This window comes from Cibotium barometz, chromosome 35, assembly GCF_041138505.1.
Source record: "Cibotium barometz isolate CiBa-2024 chromosome 35, ASM4113850v1, whole genome shotgun sequence".
Lineage (NCBI taxonomy): Eukaryota > Viridiplantae > Streptophyta > Polypodiopsida > Cyatheales > Cibotiaceae > Cibotium > Cibotium barometz.
The window spans coordinates 22309598-22325076 of record NC_141080.1 but is presented as its reverse complement, the minus strand read 5'-3'; the positions used below and the strand labels follow the sequence as shown (position 1 = coordinate 22325076).

Genomic DNA, 15479 nt, shown 5'->3' with positions numbered 1-15479 from the left:
TGGTATATCCATAGGGATATCTTCTGCCATCTCTGGCTGTCCATTTGGACCATTTTCAGCACCATTTAAGGGCTGGTTTTCCTGCTGTAATGGCTGATTTACAGCCCTTTGTTGTTGTCCATGATGTCCATCATCATCAAAGATGACTCTGCCAGGCTCCTGTTGCCTTGTAGGCTCCTTATACATGCATGTTTCATAAAAAATGACATCATTGCTGCGTATGATCTTTCTATTCAAGTCTATACCCCATTTCACCTCTGTCACCATATCCTAGGAATATGCATTTGTGAGATTTAGGATCAAGTTTGGTGCGCATTTCCCTGCGTATGTGCACGTACGCAACGCAACCAAACACTCTCAAGTGCTTGTATGACGGAGGCTTCCCTGTCCATACTTCTTCTGGCACTTTCCCACCAAGCCTCGTGTTAGGTGACCTGTTTATAAGGTGAACGGCTGTCATAACAGCTTCAGCCCAAAAACCATGAGGTAATGCAGCATGTGACAACATAGAACGGACCTTCTCCTGAATGGTCCTGTTCATCCTCTCTGCTGTCCCATTTTGTGGAGGATCATAAGGAGTAGAGAGCTCCCTCTTGATGCCTTTAGCATCACAAAAGTCCTGAAACTGTTTGGACATATACTCTCCCCCATTGTCGGAACGCAAAGCCTTCAGTGTTTTGCCAGTTTGATTCTCAACAAGAGCAACAAACTTCTGAAACACTGAGAATGTATCACTCTTCAGACGAAGAGGATAAACCCACACCTTGTGTGTGGCATCATCAATAAAAGACACAAAGTATTTTGCCCCTCCCAAAGAAAGCTGAGGCATCTCACATACATCTGTATGCACAAGCTCTAACTGAGCATCTTTCTGTCCAGGAGCTTTCTTGTGGGGGCACTGTAGTTGCCTACCATATATACAATGCTCACAAAACTGAAAACTTGAAAACTTTAGAGAAGGCAAGTAACCCAAACGAGACAATTGCTCCATTCCTTTGACACTCATGTGTCCCAACCGGCTATGCCACATAGAGATTTCCGGCAGCTCGGTTGCATTTACATTAGCATGGTGACAAACACCTGCATGCATGAAATAAAGAGTGTCCACCTTAGAGCCTCTGGCAACAACCAGTGAGCCCTTACTAATCTTCCACTTTCCACGACCAAATGTGGTAACATAATCAGCATCATCAAGCTGTCCAGTAGAAAGCAGGTTCTTCTTGATCTCAGGCACATGCCTGACATCATGGAGCATAAGCTGTGAGCCATCTGAAAACACAAGCCTCACATCACCTCTGCCAAGAATCTTGCATGCATGGTTATCACCCACATAAACCACTCCTTCATTGCCAGCAGTATACCTGACAAACAAGTCTCTGCAACCTGTGACATGAAAGGAGGCACCTGAATCAATGATCCATGAGTGCATACCATGACCACCTGTAAGAAGTGAATGGGCATCAAGTGAAGACGTGAATAGGACTTCATCCTCACTGTCACCTGCATGTGACACATTGACTTCTTCAATCTTGACTCCACTTTTGCCCTTTGGCTTTGCATCTTTGGCTTCATCTTTGTCTTTGTCTTTGCCTTTTCCCTTTTCCTTTTGATCATTCTTCCATTTGTAGCATTGCTTTTTGATGTGTCCCTTCTTGCCACAATAATGGCATTCCAAATCCTTTTTGGAGCGAGACTTGCTCCTTCCCCTTTCTTGGCTTTTTCCCCTTTGCTGGGATCTTCCACGTGCATTCATTGCATTGGACTTTCCAACAGAGTTGTTTTTCCTGTTCATCTCTTCTTGAAGAAGAGCATCCTCAACATCTGCATATGACAGCATAGCATGCGAATTGCTAGTGGCTGTCTTGAATGTGTCCCAACTCTCTGGCAAAGTGCATAACAGAAAAGTGGCTTTGAACTCATCGTCCATTGCCAACTTTTGATTAATGACCTGGCTGACAATACCATTAAACTCATTTAGATGGGCTGTCATAGACGCCCCTTCCTTCATCTGAAGACCTATGAGTTTCTTCAACCAATACACTTTGCTTGAGGCACTTTGTTGGGCATACAAGTCCTGCAATCTCTGCCACATTCCCCAAGCTGTCTTCTCTTCACGAATGCTGAAAAGTAAAGAGTCTGACACAGACAACATGATGGTAGATCTTGCCAGCTCATCCATATCTTCCCACTCTTCAGCAGTAAGAGAAGCGGGCATTACACCCCTTTCTTTGATAGGCTTGTGCTGCTTTTTCTAGAGCAACACATTATAGCACTGGGTTTGCCAAATATCATAGTTATGTGAGCCTTCAAGCTTCTTGATGTGAAGCAATGAAGAGCTCTCACCTGTGGTTGCCATAGCAAAATGCAACCTGTCAATGCCTGACTCCCTGCAAAATGTGCAAACACTGCACCAAAAGCACACAAAGTGCTCACAGTTTTTCTCCCAAGCTTTATCTCCCACTGCGGAAGCACAAATGCAACTTTTCTCCCACTTTATGTGATGAAAGCAACAAAATCTGGTTGCTGCAGATTTTGGACAGCACCTTAAATGTGCTCTGTTGCCCTTCCAAAGTACTGTATAACAGTACCAAGTGCTCACCAATGATGTACCAAACCTGTACCGGCAAGTACAGCAACTGAAATTGAACCTTTTGGTCACTCAAAACAGTGTACAGCCATGCCAAAACTTGCACCAAGCTGTGCCAAATCTGTACCAGCAGGTACAGTAGCAATAAATGCTCTCCTGGCTGTCCAAATGAGTGAAAATCAGACTTTTACAGTCCCGAACACTGCATACAACAGTCCCGAACAAAAATTGGGCAAAAGCCCCTTGACTGCAAGCTGATTTCTGAGGATTCAAGGCATAAAAGTCTTGGCTGCTGCTTTGCCAAGCTTAACAAGCATAAAATCTTGAAAAGCCCCTTGATTTGAGATCAATTTCTGATCATACATGGTACATTGACGCACATGAAGGCATCCAGAGTTTTCACGATGCTTCCCCCTGGCCACATATACATCAAAATAATGAAAGCCCTTTGATTTACAGGCACATTGAGTGCTTGTCAGGCATCAACACAATGCCCAAAGCATCAACTGCGAGTGCCTGCATGCAAATCAACCAAATCGGCACAAAAGCCCCTTGATTTGCACTGGAATTTGCTGCAAATTTTGCAAATCAATACAATCGGCACAAAAGCCCCTTGATTTGCACTGCAATTTGCTGCAATATTGCCCGAATGTGCGATTTCTCACATCATACAGCATGTATGAGTGCTTAATTGCACAATTACATCAAAAGCCCCAAATTTCGACATCCAATTTCCTGCAAATTGATCTTGATTGTGACCAATTTCCTGCAAATTGATCCTGATTGTGACCAATGTCACCCAATTTTGCCAATTTTGCTCAAAATTGAGCAATTCGACACCTGTACCTGCTCAATTGTTGATTGTACTTCCTCAATTGCAAATCCCAAAAAAAATTGAGGAAAATACCTTGTAATTTCTGATTTTTCTTTTGTTGCAGGAAAATGGGGTTGATGATTTTGATGAGATCTGATGATTTTTGCTGCTGTTGTGCAGAAATGGGCAAGTGCAGGCGTACAAGGCTTCTCCTAGCTGTTGGTGATGTTTGCCGTAGAGGAGAAGGTGACGTGGAGCTTGCTTGCTGTAGAGGAGAAGGGGCTAGTCGATGAAGCCAACGAATCTGCTTCGTGGCTTTACGCCCGAGTATAGACGTGTGCTACCCAGCGCTGAAGTGCGCCTGCAGGGCAGCGCTGCTAGCTTGGCTATGGCGAACAACAGTGAGTTCACTGCCCTCCGTCCTGAGTGGCTATCTGGCTGCCTGCGACTGGTTCAAAACACACGCAGCACTCGAGAACAAACCCTAAACCAAGGCTCTGATACCAGTTGTGTGGGAGAAGGAAGAATTAGGGTTAGGTTAATTCATGTGGGAGACATACACAGAGAGAACAAGGGAGAGAGAGAGAGAGTTGTGGGGATAAGTCAACTCATGAGGCATGAGTGTGTGACTCCCCTATCACACATGTATATTGCACTAGTACACATAGTGCACTTAGTACATTAAAAGTACTAAGTGTACTATGTACTATAACTTATGGGCTTGTACACACTATAAGGGTGGGCATAGTGCCTTTACCCCAACAGCATCTCCTCTAACTGTGGGATATCCATAGGGATATCTTCTGCCATCTCTGGCTGTCCATTTGGACCATTTTCAGCACCATTTAAGGACTGGTTTTGCTGCTGTAATGGCTGATTTACAGCCCTTGGTTGTTGTCCATGATGTCCATCATCATCAAAGATGACTCTGCCAGGCTCCTGTTGCCTTGCAGGCTCCTTATACATGCATGTTTCATAAAAAATGACATCATTGCTGCGTATAATCTTTCTATTCATTGGATCCCAAAGTCTATATCCCATTTCACCTTTGTCACCATATCCTAGGAATATGCATTTGTGAGACTTAGGATCAAGTTTGGTGCGCATTTCCGTGCATATGTGCACGTACGCAACGCAACCAAACACTCTCAAGTGCTTGTATGACGGAGGCTTCCCTGTCCATACTTTCTCTGGCACTTTCCCACCAAGCCTCGTGTTAGGTGACCTGTTTATAAGATGAACGGCTGTCATAACAGCTTCAGCCCAAAAACCATGAGGTAACGCAGCATGTGACAACATAGAACGGACCTTCTCCTGAATGGTCCTGTTCATCCTCTCTGCTGTCCCGTTTTGTGGAGGATCATAAGGGGTAGAGAGCTCCCTCTTGATGCCTTTAGCATCACAAAAGTCCTGAAACTGTTTGGACATATACTCTCCACCATTGTCGGAACGCAAAGCCTTCGGTGTTTTGCCAGTTTGATTCTCAACATGAGCAACAAACTTCTGAAACACTGAGAATGTATCACTCTTCAAACGAAGAGGATAAACCCACACCTTGCATGTGGCATCATCAATAAAAGACACAGTATTTTGCCCCTCCCAAAGAAAGCTGAGGCATCTCACATACATCTGTATGCACAAGCTCTAACTGAGCATCTTTCTGTCCAATAGCTTTCTTGTGGGGGCACTGGAGTTGCCTGCCATATATACAATGCTCACAAAACTGAAAACTTGAAAACTTTAGAGAAGGCAAGTAACCAAAAGGAGACAATTGCTCCATTCCTTTGACACTCATGTGTCCCAACCGGCTATGCCACATAGAGATTTCCGGCAGCTCGGTTGCATTTACATTAGCATGGTGACAAACACCAGCATGCATGAAGTAAAGAGTGTCCACCTTAGAGCCTCTGGCAACAACCAGTGAGCCCTTACTAATCTTCCACTTTCCACGACCAAATGTGGTAACATAATCAGCATCATCAAGCTGTCCAGTAGAAAGCAGGTTCTTCTTGATCTCAGGCACATGCCTGACATCATGGAGCATAAGCTGTGAGCCATCTGAAAACACAAGCCTCACATCACCTCTGCCAAGAATCTTGCATGCATGGTTATCACCCAAATAAACTACTCCTTCATTGCCAGCAGTATACCTGGCAAACAAGTCTCTGCAACCTGTGACATGAAAGGAGGCACCTGAATCAATGATCCATGAGTGCATACCATGACCATCTCCTGTAAGAAGTGAATGGGCATCAAGTGAAGACGTGAATAGGACTTCATCCTCACTGTCACCTGCATGTGACACATTGACTTCTTCAATCTTGACTCCACTTTTGCCCTTTGGCTTTGCATCTTTGGCTTCATCTTTGTCTTTGTCTTTGCCTTTTCCCTTTTCCTTTTGATCATTCTTCCATTTGTAGCATTGCTTTTTGATGTGTCCCTTCTTGCCACAATAATGGCATTCCAAATCCTTTTTGGAGCGAGACTTGCTCCTTCCCCGTTCTTGGCTTTTTCCCCTTCGCTGGGATCTCCCACGTGCATTCATTGCATTGGACTTTCCAACGGAATTGTTCTTCCTGTTCATCTCTTCTTGAAGAAGAGCGCCCTCAACATCTGCATATGACAGCATAGCATTCGAATTGCTAGTGGCTGTCCTGAATGTGTCCCAACTCTCTGGCAAAGTGCATAAAAGAAAAGTGGCTTTGAACTCATCGTCCATTGCCAACTTTTGATTAATGACCTGGCTGACAATACCATTAAACTCATTTAGATGGGCTGCCATAGACGCCCCTTCCTTCATTTGAAGACCTATGAGTTTCTTCAACCAATACACTTTGCTTGAGGCACTTTGCTGGGCATACAAGTCCTGCAATCTTTGCCACATTCCCCAAGCGGTCTTCTCTTCACGAATGCTGAAAAGTAAAGAGTCTGACACAGACAACATGATAGTAGATCTTGCCAGCTCATCCATATCTTCCCATTCTTTAGCAGTAAGAGAAGCAGGCTTTACACCCCTTTCTTTGATGGGCTTGTGCTGCTTCTTCTGGAGCAACACATTATAGCACTGGGTTTGCCATTATCATAATTATGTGAGCCTTCAAGCTTCTTGATGTGAAGCAATGAAGAGCTCTCACCTGTGGTTGCCATAGCAATATGCAACCTGTCAATGCCTGACTCCCTGCAAGTGTGCAAACACTGCACCAAAAGCACACAAAGTGCTCACAGTTGTTCTCCCAAAGTTTATCTCCCACTGCGGAAGCACAAATGCAACTCTACTCCCACTGTATGTGATGAAATCACCAAAATCTGGTTGCTGCAGATTTAGGACAGCACCTTAAATGTGCTCTGTTCCCCTTCCAAAGTACTGTACAACAGTACCAAGTGCTCACCAATGATGTACCAAATCTGTACCGGCAAGTACAGCAGCTGAAAATGAACCTTTTTCTCACTCAAATCAATGTACAGCCATGCCAAAACTTGCACAAAGTTGTACCAAATCTGTACCAGCAGGTACAGTAGCAATAGATGCTCTCCTGGCTGTCCAAATGAGTGAAAATCAGACTTTTACAGTCACGACCACTGCATACAACAGTCCTGAACAGAAATTGGGCAAAAGCTCCTTGACTGCAAGCTGATTTCTGAGGATTCAAGGCATTAAAGTCTTGCCTGCTGCTTTGCCAAGCTCAACAAGCATAAAATCTTGAAAAGCCCCTTGATTTAAGATCAATTTCTGATCATACATGGTACATTAATGCACATGAAGGCATCCAGAGTCTTCACAATGCTTCCCCCTGGCCACATATACATCCAATATATAAAAGCCCCTTGATTTATAGGCACATTGAGTGCTTGACAGGCATCAACACATTGCCCAAAGCATCAAATGCGAGTGCCTGCATGCAAATCAACCCAATCGGCACAAAAGCCCTTTGATTTGCACTGCAATTTCCTGCAATTTTGGCCCGAATGTGAGATTTCTCACATCATACAGCATGTATGAATGCCCAATTGCACAATTACATCAAAAGCCCCAAATTTTGACATCCAATTTCCTGCAAATTGATCTTGAATGTGACCAATGTCACCCAATTTTGCCAATTTTGCTCAAAATTTGAGCAATTTGGCACCTGTACCTGCTCAATTGATGATTGTACCTGCCCAATTGCAAATCCCAAAAAAAAATGAAGCATGTACCTCTGAAATTTCTGATTAATGTTGCAGAAAGGGGGCGTTGAATTTGGTGCTGCTGTATTGATGCTGTTGCTGCTGAAAATCTGTGCAGATGAACTGCAGCTGGTTGGAGCTTCTATACATAGAAGCGTAAGTTGATTCGCTTGTCTACATATGGTGCTGGAGGGGACAACGACGGGATGTTTTGCTGAAGGCGACCAGTTCTGCACACAGGTTCGCTGCAGCCGCCTTTGCGCACAAAAGAAGACGACGTCGAGTTTATGCCGGCGATGGGCAAGGGAACTAGTCGACGTGAGCGTGGCGAATACACGGCAGGTGACTTTTCGAAGCTTTGTAGGGGACTGAGTGTGCTATCGAGTCGGCGACGCACGGCGCCCGACTCCTCAGCTGCGCGCGAACCTGCAGCACGGCGCCCGACTCCAACCACCTGTGCGCGCTGGTGAAGCGCCGCTGCTCTTCTTCTTCGCTCGCTTGCCTAGTGGCCAGTGCTACACGCGATGGCTCTCACCGAAGCGTAGGCGTGTTCGATGGACGCCGGCCTGCTGTGCGCTGACTCAATGCTTGCTGTGCAGCGCTTTGCAGCACCTGTGCCTTGCTCACGCTGGCCAAAGTCCAGCGCTGTTTCTAAATGCTCACTCGCACAGGAAACTTGCAGCGCACGTGCTCCTTGCTGAGCACCAAAAAGTTCCTCTGCTCGTGCCAAGCTCAAGGCTCCATAGCCGAGCTTCTTCTTCGCAATGAAGATGACTCCGCACACCCGCACACACACGGACACAACCGTGGCTCTGATACCAGTTGAATGGGAGATTAAGAGTTAGGGTTTCATGTGGGAGACATATGCAGAGAAGAAGGGAGAGAGAGAGAGAGTTGTGGGGATAAGTCAACTCATCAAGTGAGTGTGTGACTCCCCTATCACACATGTATATTTGCACTAGTACACATAGTGCACTTAGTACATTAAAAGTACTAAGTGTAATATGTACTATAAACACATGGGCTAGTACACACTATAAGGGTGGGCATAATGCCTTTACCCCAACAACAATCTTCCTCAACCCGGTCAGGGCCTTCCCTCAGCTCTCTGATGAACCCTTGTACAATCTGTACTTCCCGATACCTGGGAATAGTCCAAGTGGATAGTCCCTTGATTCAGCCAGGAATCCTCAACTCTTGAGCTGCTCTCTCTTGTTACCTGCATAAAGCTCTGGAGTGAAAGAAGGGCTACTGAACTAGGTATCACGGAAGAACACGGGTTCCGATGCAAGAGAACTAACGGCTGTGTATGCTTTTTCCAAAAAAGCGGTGTAGCTTTTTTTCTTTTCCAGATGTGTGTGCCCATTAAAGAAGAAGAATCCCTTGTCCTTTTTTAAACATGTTTTCACATAAGCGATCCTCCCTTGCATGTTTTTTTTCAAACACACACGTGTGTGCGCGCACGCGCGCGCACACACACACAAGTGCCTTTTATAAAAAGACCCTTTTTAAAACCAAAAATACGGGTTCTATGTAAAAAAAATCTTGCATGAGCTTTTCCTTTGCTTTTTCACGTCTTTCAAGAATATCCAGCATATGAATGCTTTTTTAAACTCAAAAAAGTCATAAATGCCGAAAGGTGAATTTGGGCATGTTCGTGGATTCATCTAGGTATATATATAAATGCCGAAAAAACGTTTTTGATAAATAAAGGGTACTTACATTTTTTAATAAAAAATGCGCAATCTAATGCTCATTGCCTTAGCAAGTATCTTATATGCAGTCCCAAGTAAGGTGATCCTACAGCGCCCCCCTTTTCTTCTCCCACCTGATGCCAAGGGGCCTGTCCTCCGTGGGAAGAGGTGCGGGCTAAGATGTGAGCAAGAAGGAAGTCCTTCCATGGTCCTCCCCTTGGCTAAAGGCTATGGACAATGAGCTTCCCAATAAGGGCCCAGCTCTTGGTTGCTGGATCAATGATGCCAAGGCCTTCTTTGTGAGTAGGATGAACAATGACTCTTCATGCCACCTTGGTGCAAGTTGCCCGCCTGTCGCTACCGGTCCACAAGAAGTTCTAAATGAGGTGTTAGATCTGTCCAATAGAGGATTGACAGAACGCCCAACATGATGCAAGAGGTACCACATGGTGGCGAGGACCTAGCTAGTTACCACCACTGGTCCAGCCACAGAGAGATGAGTCAAACTCCAAAAAAGCAGCTTCCTCCAAATGCTCTGGAGGAGAGGGCTGATCTGCTGCTCAGATGAAATGTCTAATACCCACACGGAAGCCGAGAAACTGCCTGTCACTTAGCTTTCTTCTTAAGCAGCTCATGTGAAAACGTAGATGCACTATACATACTTTTGGTATCTTCAATTCCAAAAGGGTTTGCACCTTAGAGAAGTAATTGAACACACGGCAGGCATTGGTCAAGGGGGTGGCGTGAGTGCAGTATTATGTGAAAGAAGCCATGAACTAAGGAATTTCAATTGGGGCCTTCTAGGTAAGAGTCGTGCATGAAGAATGGGGCTACACTATGGTTGGGTGGAAAACCGAAGAAGAAGCTCTTTGCTGATATAGAATTGTTACTTGTTTAAGCTAGTTCTCTTTTAATCTCTTTATGGCTGAATTTAGAGTTTAATTGACCTGTGTATAGAAGCAGCCTTTTGTTACAAGGGTCCATGAAACATAAGTTATATATAGGTTTCAACTGAAATTGCATAGTGGTTGACCTGATCTTTTTTCTTACTGTGTATCAAAAATACCAATTGTCGTTCTAATACGCACAAATATGAGCTGAAACCTTGTGCCCTTATTTGCCAGCAGTTTTGGAAACACGTTTTATAAATATTCATGCAACTCTTAGGATGCAAGTGTTTCATGTGCCCAGGGTTATTTTTGATTGCCCAGGGTATTCTCTTTAATGATTTCGTCACAATACCTTTGTGCCGCAAGAAAACATGCGTTGATTGTGCAGCCTAAGTAACCTATATGAAAGGATTATGTTAACTTTCCAAATCTGGATTGAAGGTACGCACTGGAGTAGCACCTGATGGTTGTGCAATATTTTGGAGGCAAAAAAGGTACTTTTATGGTTATTCTTTATCATTAACCTATGATACATGGTTCTATAAAAAATTAAATGACGTGGAGCAAGTCAACAGTAAGTTCTAGCAGTGCACAAGTTTGTCAAACAGCTACTTTTGTAGGGTGTGCATGCACTTCCAATGCATATAGAAAGTAGGTAGATCAGCATGCTGCATTGAGCAACGATGTTCTTAAAAATTCTCAAAAATTTAACCCCCCTTTTTGCATTTTCCTCCTCCATGTCAAATCTTTCACTATTGCATGTTTCTTGTTTGTTACATGGCGCCATAGTTATGGGGAAAAAAAGGCACCCCTACATGTACAAATGGTGTTTCCCCTTTGCTTGCAGCCTGAAACGCGTTTTTGTTGAGGAAACATTTCCCTGGTGGGGAGACAGAGGGAGGAAAGGGCCCCTCTAAAACTCCCTATTTCAGGGCATTATTAGCTTCTTTTTGGTTCCTTCTCTTCACCAATCTCCTTTCCCCTATCTCAAATTATAACTCTGTTGATTTCTTACATCTCCATGTGTTTCTTCTCCCTCCCGCCCCTTATTTTACATCTCTTGTTGATGTGGTGTTTTCCCATTCTAGGCCTCCTGAAATCTCTATATCTGCCTCCGTCTCTATGCATGCCACCGTGACTCTCCTCTCTCATTGGGGATAGTTGCCTCTCTCTTTCTCTTTGGGCACATCATTTTTGAAAGGTTTTGCTTGAATTACAGAAAGAGAATGGTCAAAATTTGAAGGTTGTTTCACATACATTAAGAAGACTTTCCCGATTTATGAAAAAATGACACTGTTTTTACATACCTCAACCCCACGTACTACGACACTTACACAACCACACTTTTAGAGAATAAATCGCCCATGAACTAAATGCATAATTACTGCTTAGACGTGTGCAATTGCTGCACCAGGACCGATTATCTTTGGGGTTGAGGCTAGAGCTTGGGGAGGCTGATATAGGGGAATAGTCTATGCACCCTATGTGACAGATTAAGGAACCCATACTCCTTGTATGCTCAGGCTAACACATCAGACTCCAATTCTTGTGTCCTCAACATTGATAAAGAGCTTAACTTTGGAGAGCAGTGATTGTAGGATTGGAGCAATATTTTGAACAGCATCTTGGCAAAGCCCACTGGTACTTGACAATGCTTTTCTAGCATTTGCTAGCTTACACGTCAGTATATTTTGTTGCCCTATCACTAGAGGATGCTCTAGGCATCTCCTTTACATATTGTAAACACAATTGCACATTTGTTTTTGTCTGCAGATGTCTCTCTCTCTCTCTCTCTCTCTACCCCCATCCATCTCTGACCCCAACACCAGACGCTTAAAAATCTTTCTTCTTCTTCTTCTTCTTCTTCTTCTTCTTTTTCCATCCCCACACACACGTTCTCCCCTCTAGAACTTCTTTTTAATTTTGTAGCTTTCCTTTCAGAGGCCTTATAGATTTCAATCTTGTAGTTTTTTTAGGGGCTGTATTTTTTACTTTCCTCTCCTAGACCTTTTGCATTTCAATCTTCCATCTGGTTGTATCCGTTCACAAACATCCAACCGTTTTGAGCATTTGAGACCTCTTCCCCTGGTGGAATCTGTCTTGGTTGGTGCTCTTTCTTGGAGCAATGGTTTTTGGTATTCTTATTCATGGTAGAGTAATAACTTTCAGGATCCACTTGGTAATGATGTGTTTAAACCTGATTAATTCTTCTGTTCCATTTTGCTCTAGTTAGTGCTGGATTTCTCGTGGTGTGCCAGCTAAGACATTCTGCTCCTGTATGAACGACCAGATTTCAACTGCTACATGAGGAAAGCCTCGAGTTCAATTCAACGGGGATGAGGGATAACATTGCACAGTTTTGTGTCTTTCAGGTATGCTCCTTGGGGCTCTAGAGGCTCACAGTGGTTACTTTTACTCTTTAAAAGGTGGTTACTAATTTTTACTCACCAGTCGATTGTGCCAGGAGCTTCAAAGTTGGGAGACACTTCTAAATCTGGGTAATTTGTGCTTTTCCTGAAAGTACATGCATACGTTTATAAACCTTTTGGGGATCATTAGAGCTTGTTTGTTTAGTAAAATGATCAGGGTCCATGCTAAGAGACGTATTCAGAACATGACTCTAACTGAGACAAGCAGCAGCTCCTATCATTTTTGTTTGTGACTTTAATGCAGGATTCCAGGGCAAGGTCAAAGCAGATGTCTTATAGTTGGGAATATAAACATCCTCTTCAATCCAAGGCGAGGTGATATTAAACTTGGTCAGGTAACTCCACTCTATGGTATGCTCTTTCTTGAACTCAGCTTTATAACCCAAGGATTGGATTCAATTCTCTGGATGTAGAGGAAACACGGGAAGGGGGTGCAAACATGTTCTTGTTCTTACTATCTTGTAGTGCCGAGTTTTCTTGGAGCAAGCTCATAAGCTGTCAAGTTCATGGCCTGGGGCTCCTGTAGTTCTCGGGGGTTGTTTCAACTGCACACCACAGGTAATGGTATTTGCTTGCATTGTTATGTCTATTATGGCTGTGTTTCTGATCACTAAGTAAGTGAGAGTCTTCAAGGTTTCTCTTGGTGTTCATTGCAGAGTTTGATGTATGAATTTCTTGCAAAATCAGAGGTACAAGTAAACTCAACGAAGACGAATTTTTCATGTGTTTTCGTTGGTTGTTCATGTGTTTGGAATCTCAATGTTGAAAACCCTTAACTTGTGTGCAGCTAGATGTATCTGGCTTGGATCGCCGCTACCTTTCAGGGCAACTACCACAGGCTGCAAGTTCAGCCTCTAAACTAGGAACTGAAACAAAAAAATCAGGGTCAGAAACCTTTGCACATAAAAAAATCAGTTTTTAGCTTTCTGTTTGGGCTACACTCATGCTTTCACATATTGATGATGTATCAAGGTGCTTTACTCTTATGTAGGGCTTCCTCATCAAGGGTCAGCTTGGCAAGGTCTGAGAAAGAAGAGTCGCTGAGCGATATGCTGAAATCGTCTTTGACGGCCCGATTTGCTTCAAAGCAGGAGATGCATGCAATGGACTTCGCAAGCTCTGCCAAAGAAATGCTGAAGATGTACTCAGGTACAAGCAGTACTAGGACATTCAACCCAGATAATAAACTTGAATCCAAAACCGATGATCCGGGAGTGAAGAATTTTCTCTCCAAAACCATCGAGATTCTGGAAAGTTCATTAAGCTCTCAAGATTCTTCAAAACAAATGGTGGAGGGTGGGAGCCCTACAAATGATGGTGTAAATGGAGTGGATGTATTGCAAGGTATTAGCAGGGTTGTGCATAGTGAGGCAGCTTGTACAAAGTCTAGTTTTCTCTCAGTGGGCCAAAAAGATACGAATGCCCAGGCTGCTCATCCTTCATCGATCAATTCTTCAGAGTCAGTTAATGTTTCTGATTCTTCTGGAAGTGGAATGGAAGTGCTCACTGAGTATAGTGTGGCATGTGACCAGTTATCACGTGGGAATGAAGCTCAAAAAGGAAGCATTCCTAATAAGGTGGATGGAGGAGGTGAAAAGGAGGTGCTCACTGGGTCTAGTGTGGCATGTGACAATGCAGCTGATAAAACAAGTGTGGACACTGCGGTGCCTCACTGCACTCCTGCAGATTTGTCTGTTCAGTCTACAATGCCAGAGCATCGCTGGGACTTAGAGGAGTTGAAGATAGCAACGGGAAGTCCAGATTGCACAGTGATCAAGAATAAGCTGAACCTTCAGAGTGTGTACCCTGAAGTTCAGGTAAAACACAGTTTCACTTTTTATGTTTGTGAAGCTAGGGTGTGATAGTAGACATGCTGAATGTCTGATACCTTGTTTCAGGGTCGGATGGACACTAGGGATGCAAAGGGAGAGCCTCTCCTGACTATGTATCACAGACAGTTCAGAGGGACTGTAGACTACATATTGTAAGTGCTGCACTTGTTCATGTTTCTGTGGACTAATGCTACAGGCTCCAATAATAAGCCCGGAATGTCCTTGCTTTTTGATTTGTCAGGCGCTCTGATGGACTCAAAACCATGAGGGTATTAGATACAGTACCTTTGAAGGCAATGTTGGTGACTCCCGGACTTCCATCTACGGTTAGTCTGTGCCTGTGTGAAGCATCCTCCAAATATACGAAATGTATTGGTATGCATTCATACGGTTATCTGTGATTGACTCATTTTCAATGTGTTGCAGGTCTGCGGAAGTGATCACGTTTCTCTGGCATGTGAGCTTGCTTTTAGGCCAAGTTAAGCAGATAGTTAGGGGCACGTATGGAGCAGTCTGGTTTTTCAGCGACTTTGTACTGGAGCTTCAAGGTGTTGGGTGTGTTAAGTAGATCTAATCTTCCAAACTTTAAAAGGTGGCCACTATATCAGATGTGCTGTGTATGCACGTCCATGCCTTTGCTATGTGGGAAGATTGAGAATGATTTGACACGAAGCTGTTCAGAGCCTTGGCACAGTTACATACACAAGAGGTCATGTTGTTTGAGAGGGCAGGCTTGGTTAATGAAAGTAACTGATACCTTGATCATATTGTTTCAGTAACTTATCCCTGCAAGTATGTTTCTGATTCACATGCAGATTATAATTTGTTGACTTGTGCCCCTGCATCACTTTGATTACTCATCATCATCTATATTGCTCTGATGCGCCTAGCTCATCCAAGGTAGAGGCACTGGGCAAGTTATTGCATAGTCTGTCCATGACTAGGATGGCAAGATCCGTATATAAGCACATGTGGTGGATTGAGTGTGGTCTTGCAATTCATGGCCATCATAGCAAGTAAAAAGGAAAGTGGTGTATGCTCGTAGTTTAACTTACACTAAAATGCCTCC

General features: G+C 43.9%; 1 protein-coding gene across 1 annotated transcript in view; it reads left to right on the top strand.

Moving 5' to 3' along the window:
- The window catches only part of LOC147618235 (carbon catabolite repressor protein 4 homolog 6-like), a 45285-nt gene extending 30053 nt beyond the window's left edge, over nucleotides 1–15232 (top strand). Inside the window, exons 5-15 of the mRNA XM_086774680.1 lie at nucleotides 10591–10643; nucleotides 12440–12521; nucleotides 12601–12647; nucleotides 12823–12913; nucleotides 13044–13136; nucleotides 13235–13267; nucleotides 13366–13463; nucleotides 13570–14395; nucleotides 14477–14562; nucleotides 14652–14736; nucleotides 14837–15232. Of these exons, the coding sequence (XP_086630806.1) occupies nucleotides 10591–10643; nucleotides 12440–12521; nucleotides 12601–12647; nucleotides 12823–12913; nucleotides 13044–13136; nucleotides 13235–13267; nucleotides 13366–13463; nucleotides 13570–14395; nucleotides 14477–14562; nucleotides 14652–14736; nucleotides 14837–14893 (1551 nt within the window). The 3' untranslated portion in view covers nucleotides 14894–15232. The remainder of the gene's footprint in view (nucleotides 1–10590; nucleotides 10644–12439; nucleotides 12522–12600; nucleotides 12648–12822; nucleotides 12914–13043; nucleotides 13137–13234; nucleotides 13268–13365; nucleotides 13464–13569; nucleotides 14396–14476; nucleotides 14563–14651; nucleotides 14737–14836) is intronic.
- Nucleotides 15233–15479: the final 247 nt, after the last annotated feature.